This window comes from Netta rufina (assembly GCF_964035555.1).
Source record: "Netta rufina genome assembly, chromosome: 6".
NCBI classification, from domain to species: Eukaryota; Metazoa; Chordata; class Aves; order Anseriformes; family Anatidae; genus Netta; species Netta rufina.
In genome coordinates this window covers 29,680,999-29,708,019 of record NC_140129.1, presented here as the reverse complement: position 1 = coordinate 29,708,019, position 27,021 = coordinate 29,680,999, and the positions used below count along the sequence as shown (strand labels likewise).

The following is a 27,021-nucleotide window of genomic DNA, read 5'->3' as shown; positions in this document are numbered from 1 at the left end:
CTCATGCATCCCATGAATGTATATAACCTCCTATCCAGTCTCAAACAGTAACAAAATAAAGAATGGGCATGACTTCTATACAACTTCCAAAAAAAAAAAAAAAAGACAAAAAATAAATTTAAACTTTAGACAGTTATTACATCAGGTTTTTTTGCTTGTTTCAGTAAAACATTAACGATTCATGATTATCTTGTGAGGATATAAAGCAAAAACGAGAAAGGCAGATATCGTATCTAATTTATTTTGAGAGATTTATTGCAATTAAGATTTTTTGTTAAGAATGTTCCACTTCTCACCTGCCTTCTCTACCTAATACTCATGTAAATTAACAATTGGCTGGTTTCCTCCTGCTTTTTGAATTGCAAACATCCAGCTATTTCAGCTTTGAGCCACTTCTGTACTCCAAAACATTAAATCTTGCTGACATGAGTTAAAAATGCAGATTTTTTTATTGCATAATTTATTTAAATGTTTAGAAACTTGATACAATTTAATGTGACACTAGAACACTAGCTCAAAGTATCACATTTTCATTAAAAATGTGCAGTTGCCAATACAAAGTCTTGATCTGTTAAAATATTTTTTTTAAATAAATACCAAAGGGTAAAAAAAATTATTGTGGCACTTTAGCAAATGAGATGATCTTCTTTTATTGCATATTATAATGCTTAGATCAATACAGGTTCATCAGTAGCAACAGATATGCTCACAATCATATTCTCAGGGCAAATCACCTCAAATTTTCAGAAGCTCTCATTAGGGTGTCAGTCGTTTGGGATCCCGTGGGAACATGGAGGTCTGACGAACATTATGCAGCCCTAGGTACAACATAGTTACTCTTTCTAGCCCTGCAACAAATGAAAAGAACACACATCAGTATAGTAAGTCTTTGGTACCAATCTGAAGCGCTGGTTCCAAACACTTCAGAGACATTAACTGCCATAGGCAACTACAGTAAAAACCTGCTTGGGGAATTTCATTCCAAACACTCTACAGTGCAGGAATACAGATTCAGCAATATGTACCCACGTATCTATTTGCTGATATCTTTATGATAATAAATACTTCACTGATCATTGTGTTCTTTCTTCCCAAAACCTTAGAGGTTTGTGCATACTGAAAAACGTGTAAAGATGTCCACATCCATGGGGCTAGATACGCACCCCAGCCACACTGACAAGAAACCCAGATGCCTACTCGTATTCACACACTGCTCCCCCTCTGTTAAAGTTTCCAGCTAAAACAACTAGAGAACAGTGATCATTCTCACAGCATCTTTGGTTTGGCAGATACTTGGGCCTGGCCTCTGGGATGTGTGATGAGGAGCATTTACACTGCAGAAAAGACACAGCTTCAGCTTCCTCGATATCAGTTGTGACTGGCCTAAATGATTGGGGATTGTCTATAAATTCTGATGATCACTGATGCTAACATCTTTTAAGTATTTCAAAACAGCTGTCCCAAAAGCATATTGCATTTCAACGCATTTACTAAAGGCATACTTAGGAGGTTGTTCTCTTAACGTGCCAGGAATATATTAAGCGTACCTTACCACAGTGAGGGAAATGCAGAAAGACTGAATCAAAGAACTCACTGTGCATATTGCTCAGGACCTAACAAAGTATCTTATTTCCACATGCATAAAGAGATTTCATTCTACTAATGAAAGCAGTGTCTATAAGTGAAAATTGTTATCATTAAGATATGAAAAAACTCTTTGTTCATTTTAGTATGTACAATGCTCACACCCAAGACAGGAAGGCTGTAGACATCAATACCTTTGCAGAAACTATTAGCATCAGCCGAAGTTAATCAGTAACATTCAGTCAAATTGCAGTGAATAAAGACAGAAGCAATCACTTGCTTCTTTTCACTGCACAACAGCTTCATCAAATGCATTAAGATACCAGTGGCTTCTGGTATTAGTAGACTGTGATATATCCATACATAATGCAGTATTTTCTTGCCTCCTTACATTTTTCTCTTTGGTAAAATTCAAAGATGACCTGCTAGGCTAATAAATCAGTGTATTTTCTCTTGTGATCACCTACCTTTTAAATTTGGCACACTCTGCCATTATTTTTTTGCCATTACATCTTACTGTTTACTTTCTCTCCTTAAATTCCTCAGGATAAACATTTCCACACATTTTGCTAACAAGACTACTACCATGAATTTTATATTGAACCCTGACAGAGAATAAACAGCTTAAGTTAAGGTCAGGCTAACACAGAATATAATAAAATAAACATACTTACCTATACCACCACCAGCATGTGGAGGTGCACCAAACCGAAAGGAATCGATATATGCCTTTATTTTCTCCAGATCTAGGCAAGAAAAAGGTGCATTTGGCTTGGGGTTCATTAAACAGGTGAGAAACATGTCAGTGACTAGGGGACTGCAAACAAAAAAAAAATCTACCAAGGTGACTTAAAAACTAGCAGTGTGGTTTCACTCAAAGTGCAAATAAATTACCCAGCAATGTCTACAAGTTATGCCCGTAGCAATTTTATTCTATTACTGTTAATAATTTAAATCAGGGAACTGAGTAAGAGCTAAGCTTGTCATAATTTATGGAAACTAGTGAATTCCTGAATAAACTGCAATGAGAAAGTAATGATTTAATAACTGTTTTCCTCTCATGCTACAGTGAGAGATACTCCTTTTTTGCTAGTATCTTCTTGACATTTCACTTCACTATGCACTGAAAGCATAATTTCAATCTACACTTTACATTCCCGATCTCTACCAAATTTACTCTTCTACCCTTTTACTATTAGTCAGCTTTGTCCTTAAATTTCATCACTTATTGCTTATTTGCTCTCAGTTCAAGATATAAAAAAGGGACAACCAACCACTCTGCTGGAGTACTCCACAAGAAGTCTGTGAGAGTACAGAATGAGACTTGTTTGCCTACCCTCCTTCTATTGAAGGTATTTCCTGTGTTACGTCCTCTCTAAAGCCCTTGGAAACAATTCCTTTTCATCAAGGTGTTGCTGGGAAACTAATTAGTTTCTTAATACCACCACTCTAGATTAAAATGGTTGAACAATTAGATGGATCAACATTATGCATGAAACAGTGTTGTGATTTTAGCATTACCACCACATATTAAATTCTGTCCCAAATTCTTCCTCTAAACAAAGCTAATCCAATCACAATTTATAATCTTTTAAACTGAGCTTTAAGTTGTTTATCTTGTTACCAATGCCGTGATGCTGGGCTCTTTCTGTCAGCAGCTGAGGATCATGAATTCTCTGAGCTCCAGACAAAATCTCTTCTCCCCTCATGAACATATCATAAGAGTTAGAGTTTTTCTGGAAAGACAAAGATTAGTTTATTTCCCATCTAAAGTTGCTTCATTCTTAGGTGGCAAATACACACCTCTCAGTAACTTCACTTAGATATCTAAAGCTATGTAGTAACAGTGCAATGTATGTGGGTCTGCCCTGGAATTAGAGTGTATTTTCTCCCCTCGTTAGTTTTGAGTCTATTTAAAAGAACAAAAGTTCCTCCACACACACTTTGAAAAAGACATTGCATTTGCAGGCAGTAATCCAAGCAAAAGACGCTGTAAAGATATTTACTCCGTATTCTGGAATAAACTGGGGAATTTTTTATCAATGCAAAAAAGTGGATTTCTGTTGAAGTGTCTGTTGCCCTCAAAGAATGTTTCTGTCTCTTTTTAGTGATGGAGGAACTGGAGATCTCTTCTAGTGGCTGTGGAGATCTCTTCAGTAAAGCTCCTCCAATTTCAGCTATATATACGTATTTCTTTCTGGTATGTTTTCACTGGTGAAGGGCAACTGTAAACACTTTGTGGGCCACATACAACTGACCTACTCTTGTTATCAGAATTTCAATTACAACAGCAGATCATATAAAAATACTTTATCTATTCTGTCAAGTTATCCCTATACAGTGTAATTTCAACTTCAAGAAACCCCCACAGACATCAACAAAGAACTTTACTTACAGGGTTTACTGGGTCTGGCATTGTGTAAAAAGGCCTCACAGCAAGAGGGTATTTGTCAAGTATATAGAAGTCTGTGTCATACTGAAAGATGATGATTTTCAGAAGTTAGCAAAAGTGAAAACAAAGTGAAGAACAATTTAATACTACACACAATCAGTGAATCTTTGAAATCTTAAAAAAAAAATCCCATTAACTTTGCATAAGTTTGACAGTATTATCTTCAAAAATGAGTTATCAATAAAAGTAGTATATTATTTATCCATTTCCCAATACTTCTTCTATCACGAACTTAAGAATTTTTAGCAGCAAAACATCTTGCCAAAGTAATAGCACCCCTGCCCAAGATCTCATTTTTCTTCCTGAAGAACTTAGAATCCGTTCTGCTGGTTTTTAATTATCCTAATAAACGTTTTTTCAGAAGTACTATCCTGTTTGGTATGTTCAACATAAATAGTAAAATATTGAAAATGGTTTGGAATATATTATTAATAAAGACAAAGCTGTTGGTAGATTAAAATGGCAAAAACAAAATGGTAATGCAGTCAGACAATTAGGAAATGCTATGCTAATCACAAATCCTTCACAACTTCTGCATGTTGATACTGTTTTCTTAATCAGTGTGTAAGAAATTAAGTTACACGAAGTAGCCATTTATATGTACCCAGTGATTCCATTATATCAGGCTTCAGATTCAATGACAAACATATTTATTCTAAAATGATCATTACCTTTTCCTTTACCAGGCGTCCCAGGAGCTTTTCATTAGGTGTGCTGAAAAAGATTATCATCATTATCATTAAGTGATTTAAACTTTTACTGATTATATACTTCATAAAGCTAAAAAGACTAAGCTACAGGTTTGCTGCAGTCTGTCCTTCAGAAAATGTATTCTTTGTTTCTGTGTGTTTTGGATTGTACAAACAAATTTCAGAAATCAAGTACATTTATTTCTGTTCCTAAGTACTTCGTATGGGTCCTAGGAGTCCCTTAAATTAACTGATACCTAACAATATTCTTGTTCTTATTATAGCTACTTTCTAGTCACTGTATTCATATTACTGAATACTTGTGTAATCTGTTTTATATGGGCATATATCTTGTGCAGTGATTTCTTTTCAGACACAGTGAGAAATGCTCTAAGCAGCTAGCGAGGAAATTATTTTGCTATAGCAAGGTCTTACAACTGAAATGTCTTTGACACAAAGTTCCTTTAATTGTAATATCACATATTATCCTAATGGTTCCGGATATATTATTGGAAAGAACAGAAATGTTTTATCATAGTAAGCATCTTCAGAAATATCTATATATAATCAGTTAATTAAAACCATCTTTCAAGCCAATCAATGGGAATGCAATCAACTGCTTAACCATTTTCCTCAGGGGTGGAAAAAGGAAATGGGAAGGCATTACTGAAAAGACAGACCTTAAGACTGAAGAATCTTTTTGTTTAACCCTATCCAAATACATACATCAATTCACATGAAGGACTGCAATTGTTATATAAAAAAGCGCTTCTTCTAACCTTAGAAGGTTCAAGTTCCTCTCACTTCATGTTGTAACTTTTAGTTTTTTAAATTTTAGAGTTTATATGTATAGCCTACAGTAAGAGAAAGGACTACTTCCATATCCATTCCTTTATTTGTCAAGTGATCTGGATATAAGTGCTGTTTATTCCTCTCAAACTTTGCAGTTCCTTCTTGAGGGCTCAGTTGCACAGTACAGGATTTAAACCTTAACTTCGACTGGCACATTTGGGTATTGCCAAAGTACCTCAGGTCATCTTCATCACCCATCTCAACACCAGCCTCCCTAAGCATGGCCACACCTTCACGATATTCCAGTCTCAGAGTTGGCTCCAAGAACTTAAATGGCTCACATGGGAACTGTTTGTTCACAGTCTGAATTTCAGTTTGGAATCTACACAGAAGAAAACAAGAATAGACGCAAAATACAAAATAATTATGAAGCGTATCTAATAATGATTTTTCATTGACCATACAAGAATAATACAAGTCTGCCACAAGAGGTCCCTCTTGCAACATAAAAAACTTTTTTAAAGCATCTTCCTGGAGAAATTCTGTATAATCCCAATGAAATGTTTCACATAATGTTTCACAAACGTTTCACATGCAATCCAATGATATATGTGTTAATATTTTACTATTACTTCTGTTTTACTCCTTTTGTAAGAAATAATTGACTAGGTCAAATTTTCACAGTTAATACATCTAGAAACCAACCCTTTCATTTGTAATCTTTAGCAGAGATCTCCTTTGATTTAAGTAATACCCTATTTCAAATATAAAAGAGAAATTTCTTTCTAGACTGATGAAAAGATTTGCATTTCTTCTGGCAAAATAGTCTAACTTGTAAGCAAATGAAAACCACTTCCTAAACTTCTGGCCTGGCTTTTTAATGAGTTAGACTATGAATAATGGAAACTAGTTTTTGTTGCTGTCATGGCAGAGACGCGGGCTGTTACAATAAATTTTATTCAGGAAAGCCACCTTAAACAGTTAATATTGATCTTAATTTCAAAACAGAACAATCAGTCTACCTGTGGTGGAACAACAGGAAGCATATTTTACATTAATGATAGATCATTTGTATTAGAAAGCCCATTCAGCAATGAACAGCAAGTTTTTGTGGCACAAACTGGCATACTGTAGGAAATTCAAGTTTGGCTAAAAACAGACAATGTACTGGCCTATGGTTTTAGCAAACTTTTGAAGTCGGGTACAAAGAAATGGTTAAGAGCAAGACAACAGTGTTTGAAGTTCTCTTGTTGTAAATCAGGTTACTAGTGATTGATTCTCTGACAGGCTGAGGACAAAATGCTTACCCATTTGATACCACAGTGCAAGAGATTTCAAACATATGAAGTTGCTCATGAAATGGAAAATGTTCTCATTACCTCTCCTGAAGTCCCTTGAATATCTGCACCATGGTATCTGCAATCTCATCTACCACTTCATGATAGTGATAGTTAAAAGCCATTTCAATATCCAGACCAACAAACTCGGTCAGGTGTCTGTGTGTATTGGAGTCCTCAGCTCTAAAAACTGTAAAATTAAACAGAAATTCTAACTGACCTGAAATTGTAATTCTGTTTTGAAAAAATAACACAGACAATCAAACACATCAGTAATTGGACCACAGACAATGCTGTCTCCAGACACAACAATTTTTACTGAGAAACAAGAAGAAAACTAGCTGCCTCAAAGCATCATTTCTAACAACAGTGACAGCATTATTGTAGCTGTGGTGGTCAAAGGATGCAAGACAGACAAGACTTGCAGAGAGGTAGTACCTCTTGTCACACTAACAGACAGAAGTGGGAAAAACAGACGAGCCTTCAGGCACACACAATTCTCAGATTTAAAAACTACCTTTTTCACAGGAAACATACTTGTATGTGTGAATGTTCTGATTTTTTTTTTTCAGGTATATGAGTCTGATATATAAACATGCCTTCCCAAAAAACACGACCCGTGTTAGTAATTAATGAGACATTTAAGGTCTTCTGAATTACTTGCTTTTTTTTTTTTTTTTTTTTTAAGTTTTACATGCTGTTATTGATTTGTTTTCCAGCATTTTCACTTTACATATCTTTAAACCTGTCTTTGAGGTCTTAGCAAAAGATGCTTTATTGCCACCTGATAGGCAACGTCCTATCAGCTTATGAGAAAGACAGAGTATGAGACAAGAAAATACTAAATTTGGATTATTTACTGACAGCCCAGTTACAAGTACACATTTTCTAAGTAACGCTGTTTGGTACATATACAAGAGCAAGGGATAAGTACTTGTTAATATGCAATCTGAAGTACATAAAACTTAGCTTGCCTATTTTAGCTGCTTGCTACTGGGCAACTAAAGCATGCTTAATAGCCAACTATGGCTTCAGTAATTGCAGTGTTCTTCCAAGTTCTCCATCATACTATTAGCTTCCAGTGCAACTCTATTCTTTCTCCCCAGAGAACAGCAGACACTGGAGAAGACAATTCCATCTGTATTTCAGCTTCTTAGTTATACTTCCAGCAACCTCCCCGTCGACTTTATTCTCATTTGTCACCCCAACTGAAATTTCTGTTTGGTGTGTGAAACCATATTAAGTGAAAGCATTCAAGGCTTTCAAGTTATGTGATATCTTACTTGTAACTGCTAAAAGCCATCACTGCAAACATTATAATATAGATAAGCCAATGCATTTCTTATGTTTCTTACCTGGCCCAACACAGAAAACTTTTTCAAAGTCAGCACATATACACATCTGCTTGTACAGCTGGGGGGACTGAGCCAGGTAGGCACTGCTTTTGAAGTATGATACAGTAAACACATTGGCTCCTCCTTCACTGGCAGCTGAAAAGCAAATGCTTAATCATTAAAATAAAAATGTAAAAAAAAAATATAGGTAAACTGATAGCCATACATTTAAAGATAAGCAGATTTTTGTACAAAGCATGTTAAGAGGAAAAAGATAGGCTTTCTTAATGCTAAGGGAAGCTTTGCAGCTCAGGACTGTCAGACATTGTCTTGCAAATCTGCAAATTGAGTTGAGAGAGTTTAATATGTTACTATTCCCAGCTGTCCCTCACCCTCACCTTTTAGTGAGGACTGCAGAGAACGTATGCTCATACCACACCACATCTACTTGCAGCCCAACATTTCTGTAGAAACCAATCTTTATCAGCGATGCAAGCTTCAAAGACAGTTAACTGCAAAGGCCGAGATCTGAGGCACATCCTGTTTTGCCAGGACCGTCCTTTCTAACAGAGGACTGGGCAAATGTCTGAGTTGTCTGAAGGCACTAATATATCTCAGAGCCCAAACTAAATTTAACATTACTTAATAGTCTTTGAAGATTCTTATGTTAAGATAACACTAAACAAAGTGCTAATTACTATTATTACTAGCCTTTCCACTATAATTAATCTTCTTCTTTCATCACCACTACTCCCACTGAAATAGTTTCAGTGACTTGTTATTTTTGAATACAGGTAACCTTTTAAATATCAAATCTTAAAACAACTATGATATGTAGCTTCAAAGTTTAGTAAGGACTGCATTGATTTAACTTAGTTATTTTTTAAAAACATTATCTCATTCAAACAATAGGATGCATGCTTGCTTGCTTGCTTTCAATGGTACATTGCACAGTAAGAATAGCACACTTCCTCAAAGGTCCTAGGTAAATAAACTGGCTGCTTGGGAGTCTTTAACATTTCATGATATTCATCTGTCTCTGTAGGAAAAGTTATCCTATTTTCAATGATACTTTCCATATTGTAAGAATAGTTGCTTGAATGAATTTTCTTAAAAAGTCCTGGTTTCATCTCAATCAAGAGCTGTCTTCAAAAATATAAATACAGAGGTGTAAAACTCAGTAGGCAAAAGGAATGCATACAATGAGCACATACAATGAGAATAATACAAACATTCTACCCTCCAGTAATGTTTTACATGTCTTAGTGACATCAATAACATCTAAAAGCACACCAATAAGATTGAAGAAAAAACATCCACCTGTAAATCATGGATTTTGACAATATAACAGATCAGCAACAGAATCAGAAGCAAAATCAACACAGCCAGACTTTTAGTCAGGCTAAAACCTTTGGACCATACTAACAGGAAAATGATACTACCAATCCTCCATCCAGCCATCTGTTCATCGGTACAGAAGTGACACACTTTATACAGTGGCATCATGTTATACCATGGTGTGTTTGTTGTAGCTTCTTTATGATGCAAGCTGCTTTTAGGCTAATTTAGAATTTTTTATTTCAATACTGGGAATGGAATTTTAGACTCAACACTAAGAACACTGATCTGAAGACCAATGTATATGATCAGGCATCCATATTTAAACAAATTAAAACTTTAAAGGTACTGCCAAATACCTAAGTCAGGTATATACAGAATTTGTCTTATCAATCTTTTAGCATCCAAAGACAAGAGAAGAATGAAGAACAACTTCCATACTTCCTTTGTTTGTTAGGTTGTCTAAATTTGTTTGTTTGTTATCTAAATGAGAAATACAATTTTATTTTTTTTGTTAATAAAGTAGTTACCAAATTTTTAGCAGATAGGTACACTGAGCAAATATAAAGGAAGCAGATCTATAGCTCCTGGATCAAATATACAATACCTGAAATGATTTTGGGAGTCTGAATTTCCACAAATCCTTTGCGAATGAGAGTTTCTCTGAAAAGCTGACAAATACCAGACTGAAGGCAGAAAACTGCCTGACTGGTGGAGGTCTATAAAGAGAAGATAAAATAAAGAATCCTAAGTTAGTTTAATTTTCCCAACTCTGTTGCTTTTTCTGTACAGCTGTCAGAACAATATAAACTACATTTATTCTCTTAGGAACGGTAGGCTGTTGTATTTGCTTAAACAGAGAAAAGTGCAGTTTAGTAATTATTTAATACACAAGAAGAAATAGGGATGGAAACAACAGAAACTCCTCATTTCAGTTTACAGCATATTCTGTTATAAAGGAGGCATTATGGTCAATTCAACATTTAAACACTGATTTATAAGTTATGCTTCTGCAAATAAAGGTTTTATAGTAAAAAATTGAATAAAAACACTAAACCTATTAAAAAGCTTTCAGCACACTTAGCTAGAACAGTTGCAGCCATATACCATGCATGATAAGAGCAAAGCCCTTACTTACATAAGGTCAAAATGTTTGTGCCTACTAAAGACTACAGAATACATGTTTGTCACGTAAAACCAGTCACGTGCTAACCACATATGACACAGGCACAAAAACATCCTCAAAAGAAGGTCTGAACCCCCAACAGCATTTAACAGTCCACGTAGCACCTGATCACATGAACTGCAGTTTTTCTGTCCTTTCCAAGTTTACTTCAGAAGTACATTTAGCTGAAAACCTGAACTGATCAGCTTCTGCTTGTTTATGCACATGACACAGGTAAGCCACTTATCTGGTTAACAAATATCTACACTAAACGTTCTTTGAACACTCTTGGGTTTTAGTGTGAAGAAAAAAATCCCTTAGCAAATGCTCAAAGCACTGCAACACGTCAGCACTGAACCCGTATCTGATTTTGTGCTTGCAGCATTTAAGAACTGGCAGTTAGCAACCTACAAACGTAGACAGAACCTAACGAATTCCTGCAAACAACTTAGAAAACATTTCTTTACGACAACCTGCGTCACAGCACTGTTTACTTCTCCTTTCTGCAAGGTACCCTACTTGTCAGTTAGGGTAAGGAGAGCCTTGTGGGCTTTTTCACATGACTCCTACCAAACCACAAAACAAAAGAACGCAGTCAAAACAAAATACATAAGCACCCAAATTTAGACAGTCAGTTAGTGGATATGTTGAAATAAATCTACATTTATCATCTCTGGGAGATGAAGATAGCACCTAACTGAAAAACTGAAAGAAAACTGTAATAATACTGCATATTTGTAGTAATTTGGAGTTATCTGCAATTTTAGCAGACTGGTATCTCAGGAGTGTAAGGGGCTGAGCCTAGTCAATAATTGCTAGCAGCTCTCGCTGTCTGATAGCATTAACCACAGCCACTACTCTTACTGCTTTCAAAATGAAGGAAATGAGGTTTTGAGCAACAGTTACAAAAGCACCCTCAAACTTTTTCACCTTTTTTCCACAGGTCTCCCAGAGTCAGACATATGCTAGGACCAGAAAGGTAGCCCAAGCTGGGTGTGTAATTTGTGGTAGCGTTATATCAAAGCACCCAAATGATTCAAAGGGATATAATAAATACACATTTTACATATGCATATATCTAGTTAACTATCTCCTATTTAGAAGCTGAAAGAGATTTTACAAGAAATTACAACCCAAACAGTCACATTTGGGTTTACCAATACAGTTTTTGATAAAGTACACAAACTTTAAAAAAAAAAATAAGAAACAAAACGTGCAACAATTACTTAAGGTAGGACAGTAACGACGACTCCTCTATCCTTCTTATGAACCAGCACCAGCTCCATGCCAGAGCAGGTAGGAATAGTACTAAGGTATACACTCTCAGGAAAAAGAGAAATGGTGATGTGCTAAGCCCAATCTGAGAACAATTACTTGCTCTGAAGCCTAGAGGTGTGCACAAAAACACAGCTGGTAAATAACTAGCATACCTCTACTAATAATACTTTGCCAGGTAGTAACAACCCTTTGCCTTAGTGAGGATGCAGAGCAAAGACACTGTCTTCCCAATCCCATCTGTAATGATAAACTATCTTAAAAAATAATGCTTATGAAAACAGCCAAATTCATTGGTCTGGACACACTGAAGCTTTTGCTTTAACTATAGACCAAGAAAAGAACAAGCAGCAATTCTCCACACCTCAAATTACATCTGACAAGACCACTCTTCTTACTACCAAAGGTAACTGAGCTTCAGTGCTCATTCATTCAGAGACTGCCAGAAGGGTAACTGTTGAGTATATGATCCTGCAGTCAGTCTCCTTGCAAGAATTAAAGAGGCCAAGAAGACAGTTGAGATAAACTCCTAAAGAAGTGCATCTATCAACACGCAGTGGAGTCAAATGGATGACCTCAAACTACAACTTTCCAAAGATTTTAAATATGTGTCTACACAAAGCAATTTTTTCGGATCCAATTATGTCCTCTGCACTGGAATGTTTGGGACAAAAAGAGACTAAATTTATCTGAAGAAAATAATTCATGCTGTTGTCTTTAACTGAGACACTGGTATGTGTGTTATGAGGTCTGGTTATACTGGTAGGTAACAGTTCCCATTTGAGATACCACACTTAGCTGCAAACATAACAATCTGAAGGCAGAGACAGCTGTCAAAGCGAATCGATTTTTACCTTTGTCTCAAACAACATTTCACTATGGCATTCTTTTCCTGTGGTGTTTACTCTAATATAAACTCTTCCCCTTATATACCGGGAAATTCTTGTCTGAGACAATGACAAAGACAGTAAATGATCCTTCAAGTGTGAAGCAGAAACTGAAACAAACTTATGCCACTTAAATGTTGTTGCTGTTAACAGTGTTGATGTCTAAACTTGGTCAGCAGAATTTATTTCACAAGAAAATTTGTTATTTCTAATAATCAAAGCAGAAAAGATGTTTAGCTAACAATAGCTTACAGTTGGACCAGATGATCTTGGAGGTCTCTTCCAACCTTAATGATTCTATGAGTGCTGAAATACAAGTTTTCATCATAACTTCACTGTGTTTAGTATTTAAATGCTATAAAGGGAAATGATATTAGAACAGAGTAGCTTAACACTGTACAACTATAAAAACAATTATCAAATTCTATTTAACACAATCTGCAACATTAAAATAATTGCAGTTATGTAAGTCAGAGATGAGTATGTTTCAGAAGAATCGAGGGCAGTTAACACCTTACATGATTGTATCTCTAAGAGGTGTGACTGAGGCATAGATGTGCAAAGCTGTGAATTTTGTTTTACGCACATCAGCCACGGAATTTGTTCTGCACTTTTTACATTTTTGTTTGCCTGCTGTAGCTACCTATCTTCTATCACAATCACTAATACATACTATGGGCTAAACAAAAAGGGAAAATAATGTCAACTATTGTTTCAAATAACATACATTATTTTAAATAAGGTAAATAATTTCCCAAATCCTTTATCTTATATGTGAGGAATCAAGTTTTTGCTAGGAAACCAGGATTAAAAGATTGTTACTTAAGGTAAATCCTAAGTGGTTGAAATCAATTGTTTCATTCACATTCAGTATCAGTTTATAGTACAACAGAAAGATATGAACGTGAAGTTTGCCTAAGAGACTGGGAGTGTGTTATGTCATCACAGCCAAATCACTACACACAATAAAACAAGCTGTATATCAGGTTGTTCATTATAGCTTTAAGTCAGTCAGGAAAACTACAGCTTTTGCAATGAGTAAATTGAATTCAACACAATGAAATCAAGCTTAAAGTAATCAAGTATTTTGAAAAACCAAACTACATTAAGATCAATGAACAGCACTATCACATAACAGTCTGACATCCATAAACTACTAAACATACAGGTTTAATGGTTATGCACTACCCTGAGCAGTTTAAACAAGATAATATTGACTCTAAAAGGACTACGCTTTGGTCTCAGTGAGCTGTGCATTAGCAGACATAATTATAGCATCAGGACCACTAAATGCATATAATTCAAGCCAAATGCAGACAGATACCATTAAGATAAAAACCCTGCTGGACATCAAAAAATAAGCCAGAGCAAGGACATCAGTCAGGACATTGTTAAAACCCAATGAACCTGAATTGGTTTTTAATTCAGAGCAAGACATACTAGGAAGCAAAATCCAAAAAACAGTGTTTCACTTGATGCCTTGTCTTTATTGCTTTTTGCTTACCACTAATCTTCACGAAATGTCTGTTTAACAATTTCTGTAGGTGTTCTTACATATATGATAAGTCACTGAATACTGCAGTCAAACTTTAGCACAGCAGAAAGTAGAGATTTAAAAATACCATCAGTACTCTAGTTTACTTTTTTTTACTTGTTCCAAGAAGGAGCTATAAAGGAAATGTATACAGAATCAAATACTTGAACTCCATTAAGATATCATGAAAAACGGATACTTAGGTCAGCAGCAGTTTCCTCACAGTCACCTGTGGCTAAGTTAAAGGATATCTGATCTGTACAAGGACTCCTCTTCATTCACACCATCTCTCTTGACACTAGACCCTCAGTTTTTCTAACTCTATAATTATGGGATCTGTATTTTATGAGTTAACTCATCAGGAAGATTCTACCTAAGTCATCATTCCTTGGAAAGTTGTTGTTTGTTGTTGTTTTTTTTTTTTTTTTTTTTTTCCTGAAAACCAGCTCCTTTCATTTATGCAAGTTTTACAGCTCCACTTCATCATGATTTCATCCCACCCAAAGAACTCACCGTTAATCACTACTTAAGATTAGATAAATCACTACTAAACTACTTTAAAGATTGTATTAAATGGACAAATGTAATTTTAGTTCCATGCTAAGGATTTTTTTAGTCCATGTCTAGCCAAGGTACATGCATTTAGTTTAAATCTTCAGTTTGTTAAATCAGTATCTTTATTTTTTATATTCAATGACCTCCTTCTTCCTAAAAAAATTGGGGCGCTAAGGAAACCAGAACTAGATGGCACATCTGTGGTTGGACTTCCTCCCGCACCTGCAAGCACAGATCATCACAGCATCTCCATCAGAACTGTTCTGTTAACATTTCTTCCCTGGCGCCCATGATTTGGTTGTACCAGAAAGAAGAGGTATGGAGGAACAAAGTAGCTAACAATGATTTCAGATACCCCTGTGAGCTTTTAATACATCATGCCTAATCCTCCTTAGAATGTAACTTACGCAGTACATTTGAAACACCGGGGGCTCTCTGAAGTCCCACTTGTACTACAGCTTCAGTCTATGAAACCAAATCACTGAAAATCAATTACTACTTGTCAGGAATTTTTTTTTCTTTTAAAGTTATTTTGAAGGATAAACTGCCTTCTTTTCCTTGCTTGTGTGCATACAGTACTTTGAATGTGCACATATATATTAGTACATCTGTTCTCACTGGGATTTTCCCTTTCTGCATTAAACACTTTTTCTGCTTTATCAGCTCTCCCCTTTAAAAAAAAAAAAAAAAAAAAAAAAAAAAACACATAACTACTTAGAATCCTCTTTTGCACAAGCATAGCTCCTGCAGAACAGAGAAAGCAAACATATGATTAGGCATGAGCCTACCCAAAATAACCTTTGTTCTGAAACAAAGAATGAAGTAAGCAACAGAAGACACAAAAATGTGACACAGGCAGACACGGGAACTTTTTCTACACGTAGAAGGAAGGCAGAATAGATAACTAACCCTAATCAAGGGGAAGCTGTGGCCAGGTTACAGCCAGCCACAGGAACAAGCAGAGAACAAGACATATATAAGGCTCTGAAATTTGATATTTCACCCTTCTATTAGTTTAGTAAAAACTTAATCTGAATTCCCTTTTAGCATGAAAAGAAACAGCTGTTTAGCATCTTTATCCAGTAGCTGTTGGAAATATGGAGAAAAATGGCTTCTACAGAAGACAGAGTTAAGGTTCAGACCTCAAAATGAGGGGCCAAACAGTAATTGCTGAATAAATGGGATACTGACAATGGTTAGGCTGTACCATAATCATAGAATCATTAAGGTTAGAAGAGACCTTCATGATAATCTGGTCCAAACATCATCCTACTACCAACAGCACCCACTAAGCCATGTCCCCCAAGCATCAGAATCGTCTACAGTCATATAATTTAGAAAAGAAAGAAGGATCCACTTAGGTCAGAAGTTGCACCCTCCAAGTAGACTGGTGACAACTTATTTATTGGCAGATACATCAGAAGTATTTGGAGAGTCCTGCTGAACTACTGGCTATGTCTAGGGATGGAAGAATTTTAGCCCATCTCTTTGTTTCATCTCTTGTATTTACTCTGGCATTACAGTCTTCCTTCTTTTTCCATTACTAGATACCTTCTCAGGTTTTACTCCACAGATGCTCTCACCTGACATAGTTTTCATGCCATTATTTTCAGCTATTATTTTCATGTTATATCCATTTGTATTAATTCTCTCTTCTTTTCAGGGTTCAAAGCTCTTTTCAGTTTATCATACAGGTATTTCATTCATTTAAAGAGTTTTCTTAAGTTTCTCTGGCGTGTTGTTCAGCATTTTTCTGCATCATCAGAAGCTCAAGTGAAACTTTACTTTTTAAGATCCCAGAGTTCTACCTTCAATTTAGAAAACTGCCTTACCATCACCATAATGTGACAATCCTTTAAATATTTCTCACTAGTACAGGATTCTTTCTGTGAAAGACTTAAAACAAAGACAAAAAAACTAATATAATGAGATACTAAATATCCTGAAAAGTAATTACAAATCGAAGTTGCTAAGTATCACACATGATAAGGTCAGGTGAAAAGCCATTAGCATTGATCCAAATAAAACAATTTGCACAAGTAGTTTTAGTTGCTGAAATAGAGATCATATGTTCAAATGCTTTAAGCACCTCAGTCCCAGAACTTTTCTACATTTTCCAATAAATAAATGACTTTTTTATTTCCCAGGCCCATGGATTGGTTTACTGAGAAGCTACCATAATCCTAATTTTGAAGACAGTACTAGAAACACCATAAAAACAAGCTAAGCACACTCATCATTCAATGAAAAGCTAATTAAAATTGTATCATGGAGAGCCAAGTATGAGAAAAAGAAACGTGACCAGAAAAAGTCACGTCAACAGGGCTGCAGTTAGTTAATTATGTGTTTAGTGTTGCTATTTTTATTTTTTAAAGAACAGTTCTGCAATTTTTTTTTATTGCTGATCAGAAACAGTAAGTATTTGGGAAGTATATTAACTACCAGAAAGCTGCAAAGAAAAGTATTCCAGATAGAAAAAAAAAAATGGGTAGAAGAAACAAACAATGAGACTGGCGTGACAGCCTGCTACAATTTCACTTGCAAGAAATGCATTACAGCACCTCAGCTATATGTTAAGTTCAAAATTTCCATCCTGTATTTCAAAACAGAGCTCTTACTACACTTTCTGGTACTATACTTGAGAAGAAATGTTGTCTCCAAATTGTCTTTATTCAGTCACCTTTGACTTCTGGAAATAAAAAAAAAACAGCTGTAGATGGCCACATGCCAAATTCTAAATGTTCACCTTTAAACGACTAGTAAGTGATTCTCTCATGAATGTCAGGAAAGTTGCTTTTTTTTTTTTTTTTTTTTCTGTTGTTTGCATGTCCACATGTAGATGAAACTGAGTTCTCACAATGTCACTCACAAATTGAAAAACATGTTTAGTTTAGTAAAAAATTGTTTAGTTTTCCCTCTGGCCAACAAAACATTTCCATCAAATCCACTGCTTTATTGCTTCATGGATATGAGCGGTGTGGACAATCAATGCTTGCAGGTAAGCACATAACAAAGCATATTGCTTACCCTCAGATCAATGACTCTGTTGTCCAGTCTTGTGTCTTGGTTTACAGTAGCTCTTCCATCCTAAACAGTTGTGCAAAAAATACATAATGAATATTAACACCTAAAAAAGATTAGTAGAGAAAAACATCTTTTGGTTAAAAAAAAAACAGGGTTACTTCTGAATTCAGAACTTCCAGATCAGTCTGAAGATCATACAATAAACTGCCAGTGTAGCAAGGCTTAAGGTATAACTTCCCAGTGGTCACAGGCAGAAACCAGCTAAGAGGATCAACAACACAAACGCAAGACTTCAAGCCCTCTGGTTTTGTTTTTCTACTGCAGTTCAGTAGAGAAGAAAGCTATAGAAATTTCTAACATAGTTCTGGAAAAATATAAGGGAAGTAAAATGCAAGCCTAACAAAACCCCAAAAGCACTGCACGAAGGAACTGCCAGGCTTTCATGCCTTTCTTCAATTACAGATATAGGAAAACATATTTGAAGATGCAAAGTTTTCACCTCTTCGCCTTCCACTTCTGGACGAACAGCATCATCCAGCTGTAAGGGGAGTCGGGGTTCAGCTAAACTGATCACATAGATCTGAAAGTGAGAAGAACAAAAATAACATGAACTTCAGCTCACAAAAGGAGGTGTGATTTACAAAAGGATATTTTTGGCATAAACATGAAACAGTGTTTGCATAGGCTGTTAGCTGGAAGACTGTGATTTTATTCATATAGCCAAGATACATGGGTGGATTCTCACAATAATACTCAAAGTGCTTAAATCTGATTTTACTTTGGAAAGATGTTTATTTTTTTTCCCAGGGAGTAAAAAAAACACTGAGTTGAACAAGTACACACTGCCTACAGGACAAGCCTACTGGCACTAATGTCAGGTCTGGAACTACAAGATTTCACAGTTTTAGGTTCAGCTTGCAGCCAGATCTTCTCATTCTCTCTGTTGTTAAAGTACTGTTTTACTTACCACCTAACTGGAGCTGAAAGAGCCATTTCAGACTGGTAATTCATTTGACTGAAAAAGCACAGTCAGAGAAAGGCACCTTGACATACAGGCTAGTCATATGTGCATGATTTCCATAATGCTGTTAACTTAAATTTACCTTACTACTACAACTATAATAGCTATTGTACTCTACTGTTGAAGTGACTGTGTTTCAGTAGTTCTGTAAACATACAGTTTGTATATTGGCTGAACACCTTTAGATGAAGAATATACTGCATAAAGGTTTAAATACACATTCTATTTAAATAAACTATAAAGCTACGCTTCCTCCAGCCCTATGGCACAAGCTATGGAAAATTTAGATTTCAAGAGCTCCCCTATTGTTAAGCCAGTACTTTACTTCAGCTGAGAGTTATGTATTCCACTCCATTTCACTAAGGGGAAGATTGTAACTCCCTGATATAGAAGAAACTTCTGTCTTGCATTACAGTACATGCTGCAGTTAAGAATCAAAACAAAATGACAAGCACTCTTAGCCAAATTGTTCCAGTGAGATTCTCTATTTTACTTGCTAGCGTACTTCAAGTGGCAGGTAAACATCAAATCTTTTAAAAACAGGGATGTTTAATGTTTATGTATTATATATCAAAGTTCGTAGTTTAAAGCAGTATTATTTCTCTGGTATTGGACCGCTTACTTACAAGGTTTATAAATGTAAAAAGACAGACTAGATAGGACAGATAATTTCTCAAACAATTAACCAGCGCTCAGTTTTCTCAAAAAATTACCCTTTGAACATGCAGCTCAACGTCTTGCTGAGTACAACCTCCAATTTTCTGATGTGCTTTCCTCACAACGCCTTCTACATCCACAATGCTCTCTTTGTTGATGCTGTCAATAAAGATAGTAGGCTTACTAAATTTCATTGCACACTGCACCAGATTCAGTATACTTTGCACTAGGATGTTCATGTGCTGTATGAACTGCTGGAACAACAAAACAGTTAAGGATTTAGATAGTTCTTTATTATATATAATCGCTTAATAATAAAGGATGTCACTAAAGTATTCCCAGCCACAACAAACTCAAACTGGGATGGAAGACTTGGGAGGGAAAGAATTATAATTAAGCTCAGTGATTGCTCATTCTTTGTGTGTGTATACATTAAGTGACAAGTTGCATAGTTCTTTTTCTAGGCCACATACACTCTTGCATGTGTCAGTTGATGCAATTATCTGAAAGATGGGTCTTGAGCAGCAGAACAACAGACTGAAAGGAAGTCCTAGATCTGGAAGGGAAAATCAAACTGATTGAGCTTGTTTAAACTAGATGACTTGTTACTGAAAGATGCAAGATGCTTGTACGCCATTTCTTTAAGACAGAGGACATCTTAATTGCTCTCCATTAACAGTCACTAATAGTATACTAAAACACTATATACTATCTTGAAAATCTTCCAACGATATGATGGAAAGTATGTGTGCTAAGCAATCAGTAACAAAAGCCTCAAGAGCGACAGATGAAAAACAATTCCTACGAATGGTTTTCATTTAGGTACTTAAATATTGGACTTTAAGCCAATTACTTTCTACATGTAATTTCATCCCTACTGGAAATACATCTTTACTTTGTGTCTTTGGCAGCCTGAGTACAAAAAGCAAAATATCTGAAAATACTTATCCTCTTTTTGAAAAATAACTGTTACCATTAACTTTATCTTTCACTTCTCAAGCACTTTTGAGATGATTGGAAAGCGCTTTAACTCATCACTTGACCACATAAGCCCTCAGAAAGCAAGCAGGTAGTAGACCCATAATTTGACTTCAAATCAGTTGAGCAAGGATGTCGTTAGACAAGTGGGCCACTACTGACTTTGGGAAATCAAACATCAATTAGCAATCTTCAGGTTTACAACATCAGCTCACTAGTTAGCAAGACTCCTCCCCACACACCAGAAATCCCCAAAACAATAAATCCTCTAACTTAACTAAATGGCAAAAGGTTGGGTTAACAAGAAATATTTTACTGTACAAGACTGAGGGGCAATAACCCCTGCCCAGTTAAAGGAGAGGACACAGTGCAAGCAGATACAAGCTACTGCTGATGGTAACTACAGTCCTAATCACTTGCATCTGCATCAGTTTATCTAGCACTGCCCAGAGTCAGCCTAAGAGAGGTGAACAAAATCTAGATATTCTAGACAGACAGTCTTTTTGTACAGCTACAGTAAAGCCACATGAGAAACTCATTAGGATTAAAAGTTCTCTTTTTAGAAATATGTATGTTTGGAACCAGTCATCCTCTCACATGAATTACCCAGCTAAACAAAGAAGTTTCTCTTTTTAGTTGATGAGGGGAACTTGGCCTTCTTCTCTGACAAAGCCCAAGTGCTTTGACCCAGAAGCAACGGAGATGCAAAACAGTACGTGTTGCAGAGTATGACTACTCGCTTGTCCTGCTCTCTACTATTCCGGAAGCATCCACACAAGCCCTAGGAGAAGCTAGATGGATCTTTGGTCTACAAACTATTTTATGTTATGAAGTTAAGTTCAAAATCTAAGTTATTTGAAGTTATTAAAATTATTAAGTTTTTAATTAAAAAAATAAGTTATCCAACCGATTTTTTGAATAAAAGTGATCAAAGTTTTTAAAAATCTATTGAAGTTGAAGTAACAGTGGGCAATTCAAGCACTAAAATTCTCAAAACTTAACAGCATCATTAGAAATCAATCAGAAGTGGCTAAAAAAAAATCAGCATTTTAGCATTTCAGCATTCAACTATTTCTTTGATGGCAATACTTTCAGGTGATAGAACTCATTGGCAGCTGCTCTAAAAGTTACACAGACCACGGTGCTTTATATGCCTAACCATTAGGTAATTCCATTTCCTATTTAATATTCCTGAATAGTGTGCTTTTTTGTTTTATTTATATTTTGAAAGAGCTACAGTTGCCAAAATCAGTATAACAAACAAATGACTGAATTTGTAAAAAGCAAAGGCCAACAGTAGGCTTTAAATCAGAATTCATTAAGTAAAGGTTGAGTGTCCATTCATCTCAAATATTGAAGATGAGACAACAAATTCAGCACATAGCAATGACAGTAAGCGCTTACAAAGAGTTTGCTCTCTTACAAATGGTGTTGTTTAAAACTACTGAAAAAGACTAAGGCAGGAATACATCACTTTGAATGCAAAAGACAACACGAAGATAAGAAATGCACAGAGAATGCCTCATGGTAAAACAGTACTAGGTATAACTACAAATTCCACCTACTTTTCCAATAAGTGAAAGTTTAAAAGAAAATAACTTGTACTCTTCTGCTAACTTTCTCCCCCCGCCCCAAAACAGTTCTCTTCTAATTCTCCTGCTTCCTTTTTCACATCAACATTTTGTCAAATGCCCAGAAAAATACTACTAATGACACCAACAGCAGTGTATTAATTGAAATTATAATTTTCTAGTCTGCTGAATAAAACCCCTCCCACAAATAATTGCTAATGAGAATGCTTTTAGTGCATCAAAGCAAATTCTACATGTTGCAAAAAAAGAAAATAATAGTTAAATGTGTTTTATGACTCAAATCACAGATCCCATGGCGGCAAACTGGTATTAAAGAAGTCATTACAGAGCTATGCTCAGAATGTGCCCAGAATTCACAACACACGAAAGTCTAACAGTTTAAAAATACAGGAAGAAACTGACTTTTACATCATTGCAACTGTAATATCACTTTGCAAACTTGCAGAACAACTCCAAAACTTTGCAGTTGTGATTAAGTGCGCTTTCACTTTTTTCCCCTCTCTCTCTGAACTAGAACTACAATTGAAACGATGTATTTCTTGGTCTGGAACACACTTTAAAAACTGTGACATCCCTTAGTCCCTAATTTTTTTGGAACTTCATGATGCCTTTGAACTCAGTTCCTACCTATGTAAATACCTGCATCCAAATATGCATGTAATTGCCTGGACATACATACGTACCACCAAGTTTTCTACTGCATATAAACATCTTTACATCTACAAATATTCATAATCTACTCTAAATGTTCATCTGATAATTATAAAACATACTTTTCCTCATTCAGACTACATATCTGATCGGGTAGTAAAGTAAAAGCTCATGCTTTGAGTTCTATTTGAACTGAATTCAGCAAAATCTAGTGCTGGTGAAGCCTAAAGTTCCTAATGTAGTTCATCAAATGTAAACTACAGAAACCTAGAAGATGCTGCTTTCATCCTAACAGTTAATTCCGAGGATGTTACTGAAATGGTAATATCAGTTCAAATTAGAACAAAAAAAAAGATGCTTTAGTTAAATGGTGGTAACTATAGCAAAATCTTCAAAGTGTTCCCCACAACATCAGTCCTAAACCATCTCAGTAACTTTTTGATAGAATTCCCATGAGTAACAAAAAACAATCAAGCCAAACCAAAGTGAACAAAGAGCAGAAAAACACCAAAGCTATCACCATTTCCATTAAAGACAACAACATTTCTATCTCTAACTAAAATTGCAAAGGACCAGAAAATAAATTGGTATGCATGAAGAAGACGGATGATACCCTTATGTTGCTTAACCCTGAATAAAATTATTTTAGTGACAGACTCAAAGCCCAAAGCTAAAAACTTCCTCTGTATATCAAACTTTTATTGTAATGTTTCTTCCCAAAAATCAAGACTAATTATTAAAATGTCCATTAGATGCCTTATGTAGCTTTTAATTATCTGTGTGCCTGTTAGCCAAGACTTTCTCTTCTAACCACAGGATTGCATTATTGCAGTCTGTATGACAACACCTTTCATCAACAGCTTCATGTTGCAAGCTGAACCCCATGTGGGCCCCTCTACTTGAATCATAGTACTTTCTTGATCAAAAGTCTAAAAAATTAGAAGAAACTTGATTATTTATTTACTTTAACTATAAGATGTTTTAATTAGTGAAAGCATCTATACTTCAGACATTTTCTTTTTTAAGACTTATGCAAGCAGACTGCACAAGTCACAATATTTATACTTTATTAAATCTTAAAACATTAAATAATTTTTATAAAACAATAATTAGTTGTCATTTATGTCAATATCAGAGAAAGCTGGATATAAAAAAAATACTTAAAAAGTTCACTTGGTAGTTGAAAGCATGCACAGGTACCATCAGACTGGGATTAATTTAAATTTTACCTACTCTTGGATAAACTAGACAGGTTTCTTCAGCCTCAAAGGAAAGCAGATTTACCTGACTGCATGACTTCATCTTGCAGCTTCATCAGCAACCTTTTTTAATTTGACATATATTGAGAAATAAAGACAACAAGAATACAAAATCATCCAGAAATCACCTGACTGACAACTATTTTATTCTTCTTTTTCAAAACTCACAAGATCTTCTAGCATAGTAGGGAGGAGACCTGCATGAACTCCTGTTAAGTTGGTTATCTATGATGATCTCTATGTCCTAATGACATACATTTTTCAATATTAATCCTGAACATATACAAAATCTGACCTAAAGTTCACAAAGGGACAAATTCAAATGGAAGAGTATCAGAGTGATTACTCCAAATAAGCCCTAGTTACTATATATCCCGTGGCAGTAATCTAGTCACCAGTTTACCATTCCAATTGCTGTGCCAACAGCAGAAGTAATGACTGTGATTTCAATTTTCCCTGGTATTACCAATTCATGTAACCAATCAAGTTAAGTATACTTTTCTACAATCTAAGTTTAATCCTAGAAGTTTACCCATCACATTTTTATTTTTTCTTATGTTTTCTCTCTTTTCTAGATTTTCGTTCTCTAGCCTGCCACAGAGAGCCATGTACTTTCTGAGAGAGGGCAAACTGTTTCAGCAGCTAAATTAGGATCTGGTAACCACCTCCCTCAGCTGCTACATCATATCACTGCTATTTGTGGATTAATGCCAGTAGTGGGGTAAAGCCCAGTGCTGGTTTAAAAAAAAAAAAAAAAAGAAAACCAAAAGTGATCACACCCAGTACGTTCTGGAAAAAAAAAAAAAAGCAGGTTGATAAATTACTAATTTCACCACTGGGCACCTTTGCTGTCTGAAAGAGACAACTGCCTCTGTAATTCCTTGCAGGAATGTGCAGAGGTTTTCTTTGATGAAGGACCTTATAGGGAACTCCATAGCTGCCAACCCTTACTGACACTACACTGCCAGCTCTGTATTTTTTGAGAAACTTTTTACAGTTAACCTCACAGAAATCTCTTTTAAAACTGAGATAAATCAGTGTGAAAAGTATCTTTCAATAAACATAACTCACATTGGATCATGGAGAGGATCAGTATACGAATATTATGTTACTATACGTATATTCATATTACATTCTGTGGTTTCTAGACCACAGAAGGTTATGAAAGTTTTGTTCCCATGTGCCAATATCTAAAAGAGGAACTGGTTTGTTTATTATTTATGAAAATTTGTACAGAAATTGCTCACGATTTAACCAACCTTTATCTTAACCTCTCCTTAAAATTCATGACCTCTAATTTCACAAACTGTTTTAAAGAAAGTTTTGGACCCGCTATCAAAATGAGAAAGCAGCACAAGTAAACTAAAGTTTACCTACTGCCAATGAGAAAAGTTTAGTTTGCATTGAAATTGAAATGTAAGTTATTAACTATTTTATTTAATAAATGTGTAGGAAACAAGAGGAGATGATGAAAAAGACACCAAGAAAGGCAGAGAAACAATATAGTTATTTTTAGACATCTGAGACCAGCTTCATCTGCTAATAATAATGGCATTATTCCACAGCCCATGAAAACAAGCAGGAAAATGACTGAAGACAAGGCACGTACTGTCACTGTGCTTCAGGTGTTACTGACGTGGTGACCACAAGTGCACTTGGAAGTCAGGGAACAGCAGCCTCTGAAGGAAAAGAGGCAGCTGCAATGACGGTAGACAGAATTGTAGAACAAGATAAAACACTGGAAAAGCTGAGAGCATGGGAGGATATTAATGAAATAGGTTTGTTGGTGGGAAGGAATCCTAAGATGACTGCACTAATCGTGTTTAAAAATAAAGTAACTCTGCAAAACAAAACCCAGGATGGTTGTAGTACTGAAAGCTGTATCAAAGCACATTATAGTCAGCATACAGGCATTTCAGAAGCACAAATGAGTACAATATGCATGCTATGAAGTCTGAAGTATCAGGATTTAGACATAGAATACTACCATAAAAGGGAACAGATTGAAAAGTCAAAACACAGTACAAACATGAATTTGGCTACTCAGGGGAAATCAGGTCTGTCACATCAACAAAAGTGGGGAGATGAAAGGGAATTGGAAAGAAATTAAAGGATATGGTTCCATCTGATTTAACAGCTCACTGCTGCCAGAAGATAAAGGAGCTTTGCCCTCTGCTCTTTCCAGATACCACCTCTTGGTAGCTCTGCACCTCCAGGACCTACTTTAAATCACTACCCTAACAGAAAAATAGCCTAGTATACAAGATCAGTAAATCTACAAAGGGTCGTGGAAGGCTTACAAGTGGCAGTCAGCTCACAGAAGAGTAAGGACCAACTTCCTTTTCGCAAGCTCCTACCACAGAGCTCTGTTACTCGTGAAACAAATGTCAGACATCCAGTCGTGGAGCCAAGAAACATGAAGAAAAAATGAAAAAACAGATACTGAAGAAAACTGGAGGATAGGAGAGTACTATAGTAGTACTATACTATAGTAGTACTATACTATAGTAGTACTATAGTACTACTATAAAATTGTTTTAAAAAAACAATTTAAAACTACTATAAAATTGTTTCACTGCTCTGTAGTGCAACTTTGTTGAGAGAGCACAAGCAGACTGTTAGTGGGTTACAAGGAGAGGAAGTGGGGAACCGAGAGATTGTGCACTCAATTCTTTTCAAAGCTTCTAAGTGCTGGAGAGAAAAAACTACTTCATGAAGAAACGGAACGCTCTGGCTCATGAACACCTGTAAACAGCATGCTTCGCACTGGCACTGCCAACTCTAAGCACCGCCAAACAACGAACACTGCTGGTTCTGTTCTCCCGTTGCCTTGAACCTCAATCAGCAGAGGCATTATCCTAACCTTCTTAACTTGGCTTCTGCAAGTCTATAGTATA

The 27,021-nt window shown here is 35.7% G+C and overlaps 1 protein-coding gene across 1 annotated transcript in view; it reads right to left on the bottom strand.

The window, feature by feature from the left end:
- Positions 1-232: 232 nt before the first annotated feature.
- The window catches only part of DARS1 (aspartyl-tRNA synthetase 1), a 39,486-nt gene continuing 12,697 nt past the window's right edge, over positions 233-27,021 (bottom strand). The window contains exons 5-16 of the mRNA XM_084288627.1: positions 19,701-19,803; positions 18,466-18,546; positions 17,970-18,029; positions 10,134-10,245; positions 8,210-8,344; positions 6,897-7,044; positions 5,753-5,899; positions 4,708-4,750; positions 3,980-4,060; positions 3,209-3,320; positions 2,259-2,330; positions 233-848 (exon numbers count right to left, since the gene is read on the bottom strand). Coding sequence (XP_084144753.1) covers positions 757-848; positions 2,259-2,330; positions 3,209-3,320; positions 3,980-4,060; positions 4,708-4,750; positions 5,753-5,899; positions 6,897-7,044; positions 8,210-8,344; positions 10,134-10,245; positions 17,970-18,029; positions 18,466-18,546; positions 19,701-19,803 — 1,186 coding nt within the window. The 3' untranslated portion in view covers positions 233-756. The remainder of the gene's footprint in view (positions 849-2,258; positions 2,331-3,208; positions 3,321-3,979; positions 4,061-4,707; positions 4,751-5,752; positions 5,900-6,896; positions 7,045-8,209; positions 8,345-10,133; positions 10,246-17,969; positions 18,030-18,465; positions 18,547-19,700; positions 19,804-27,021) is intronic.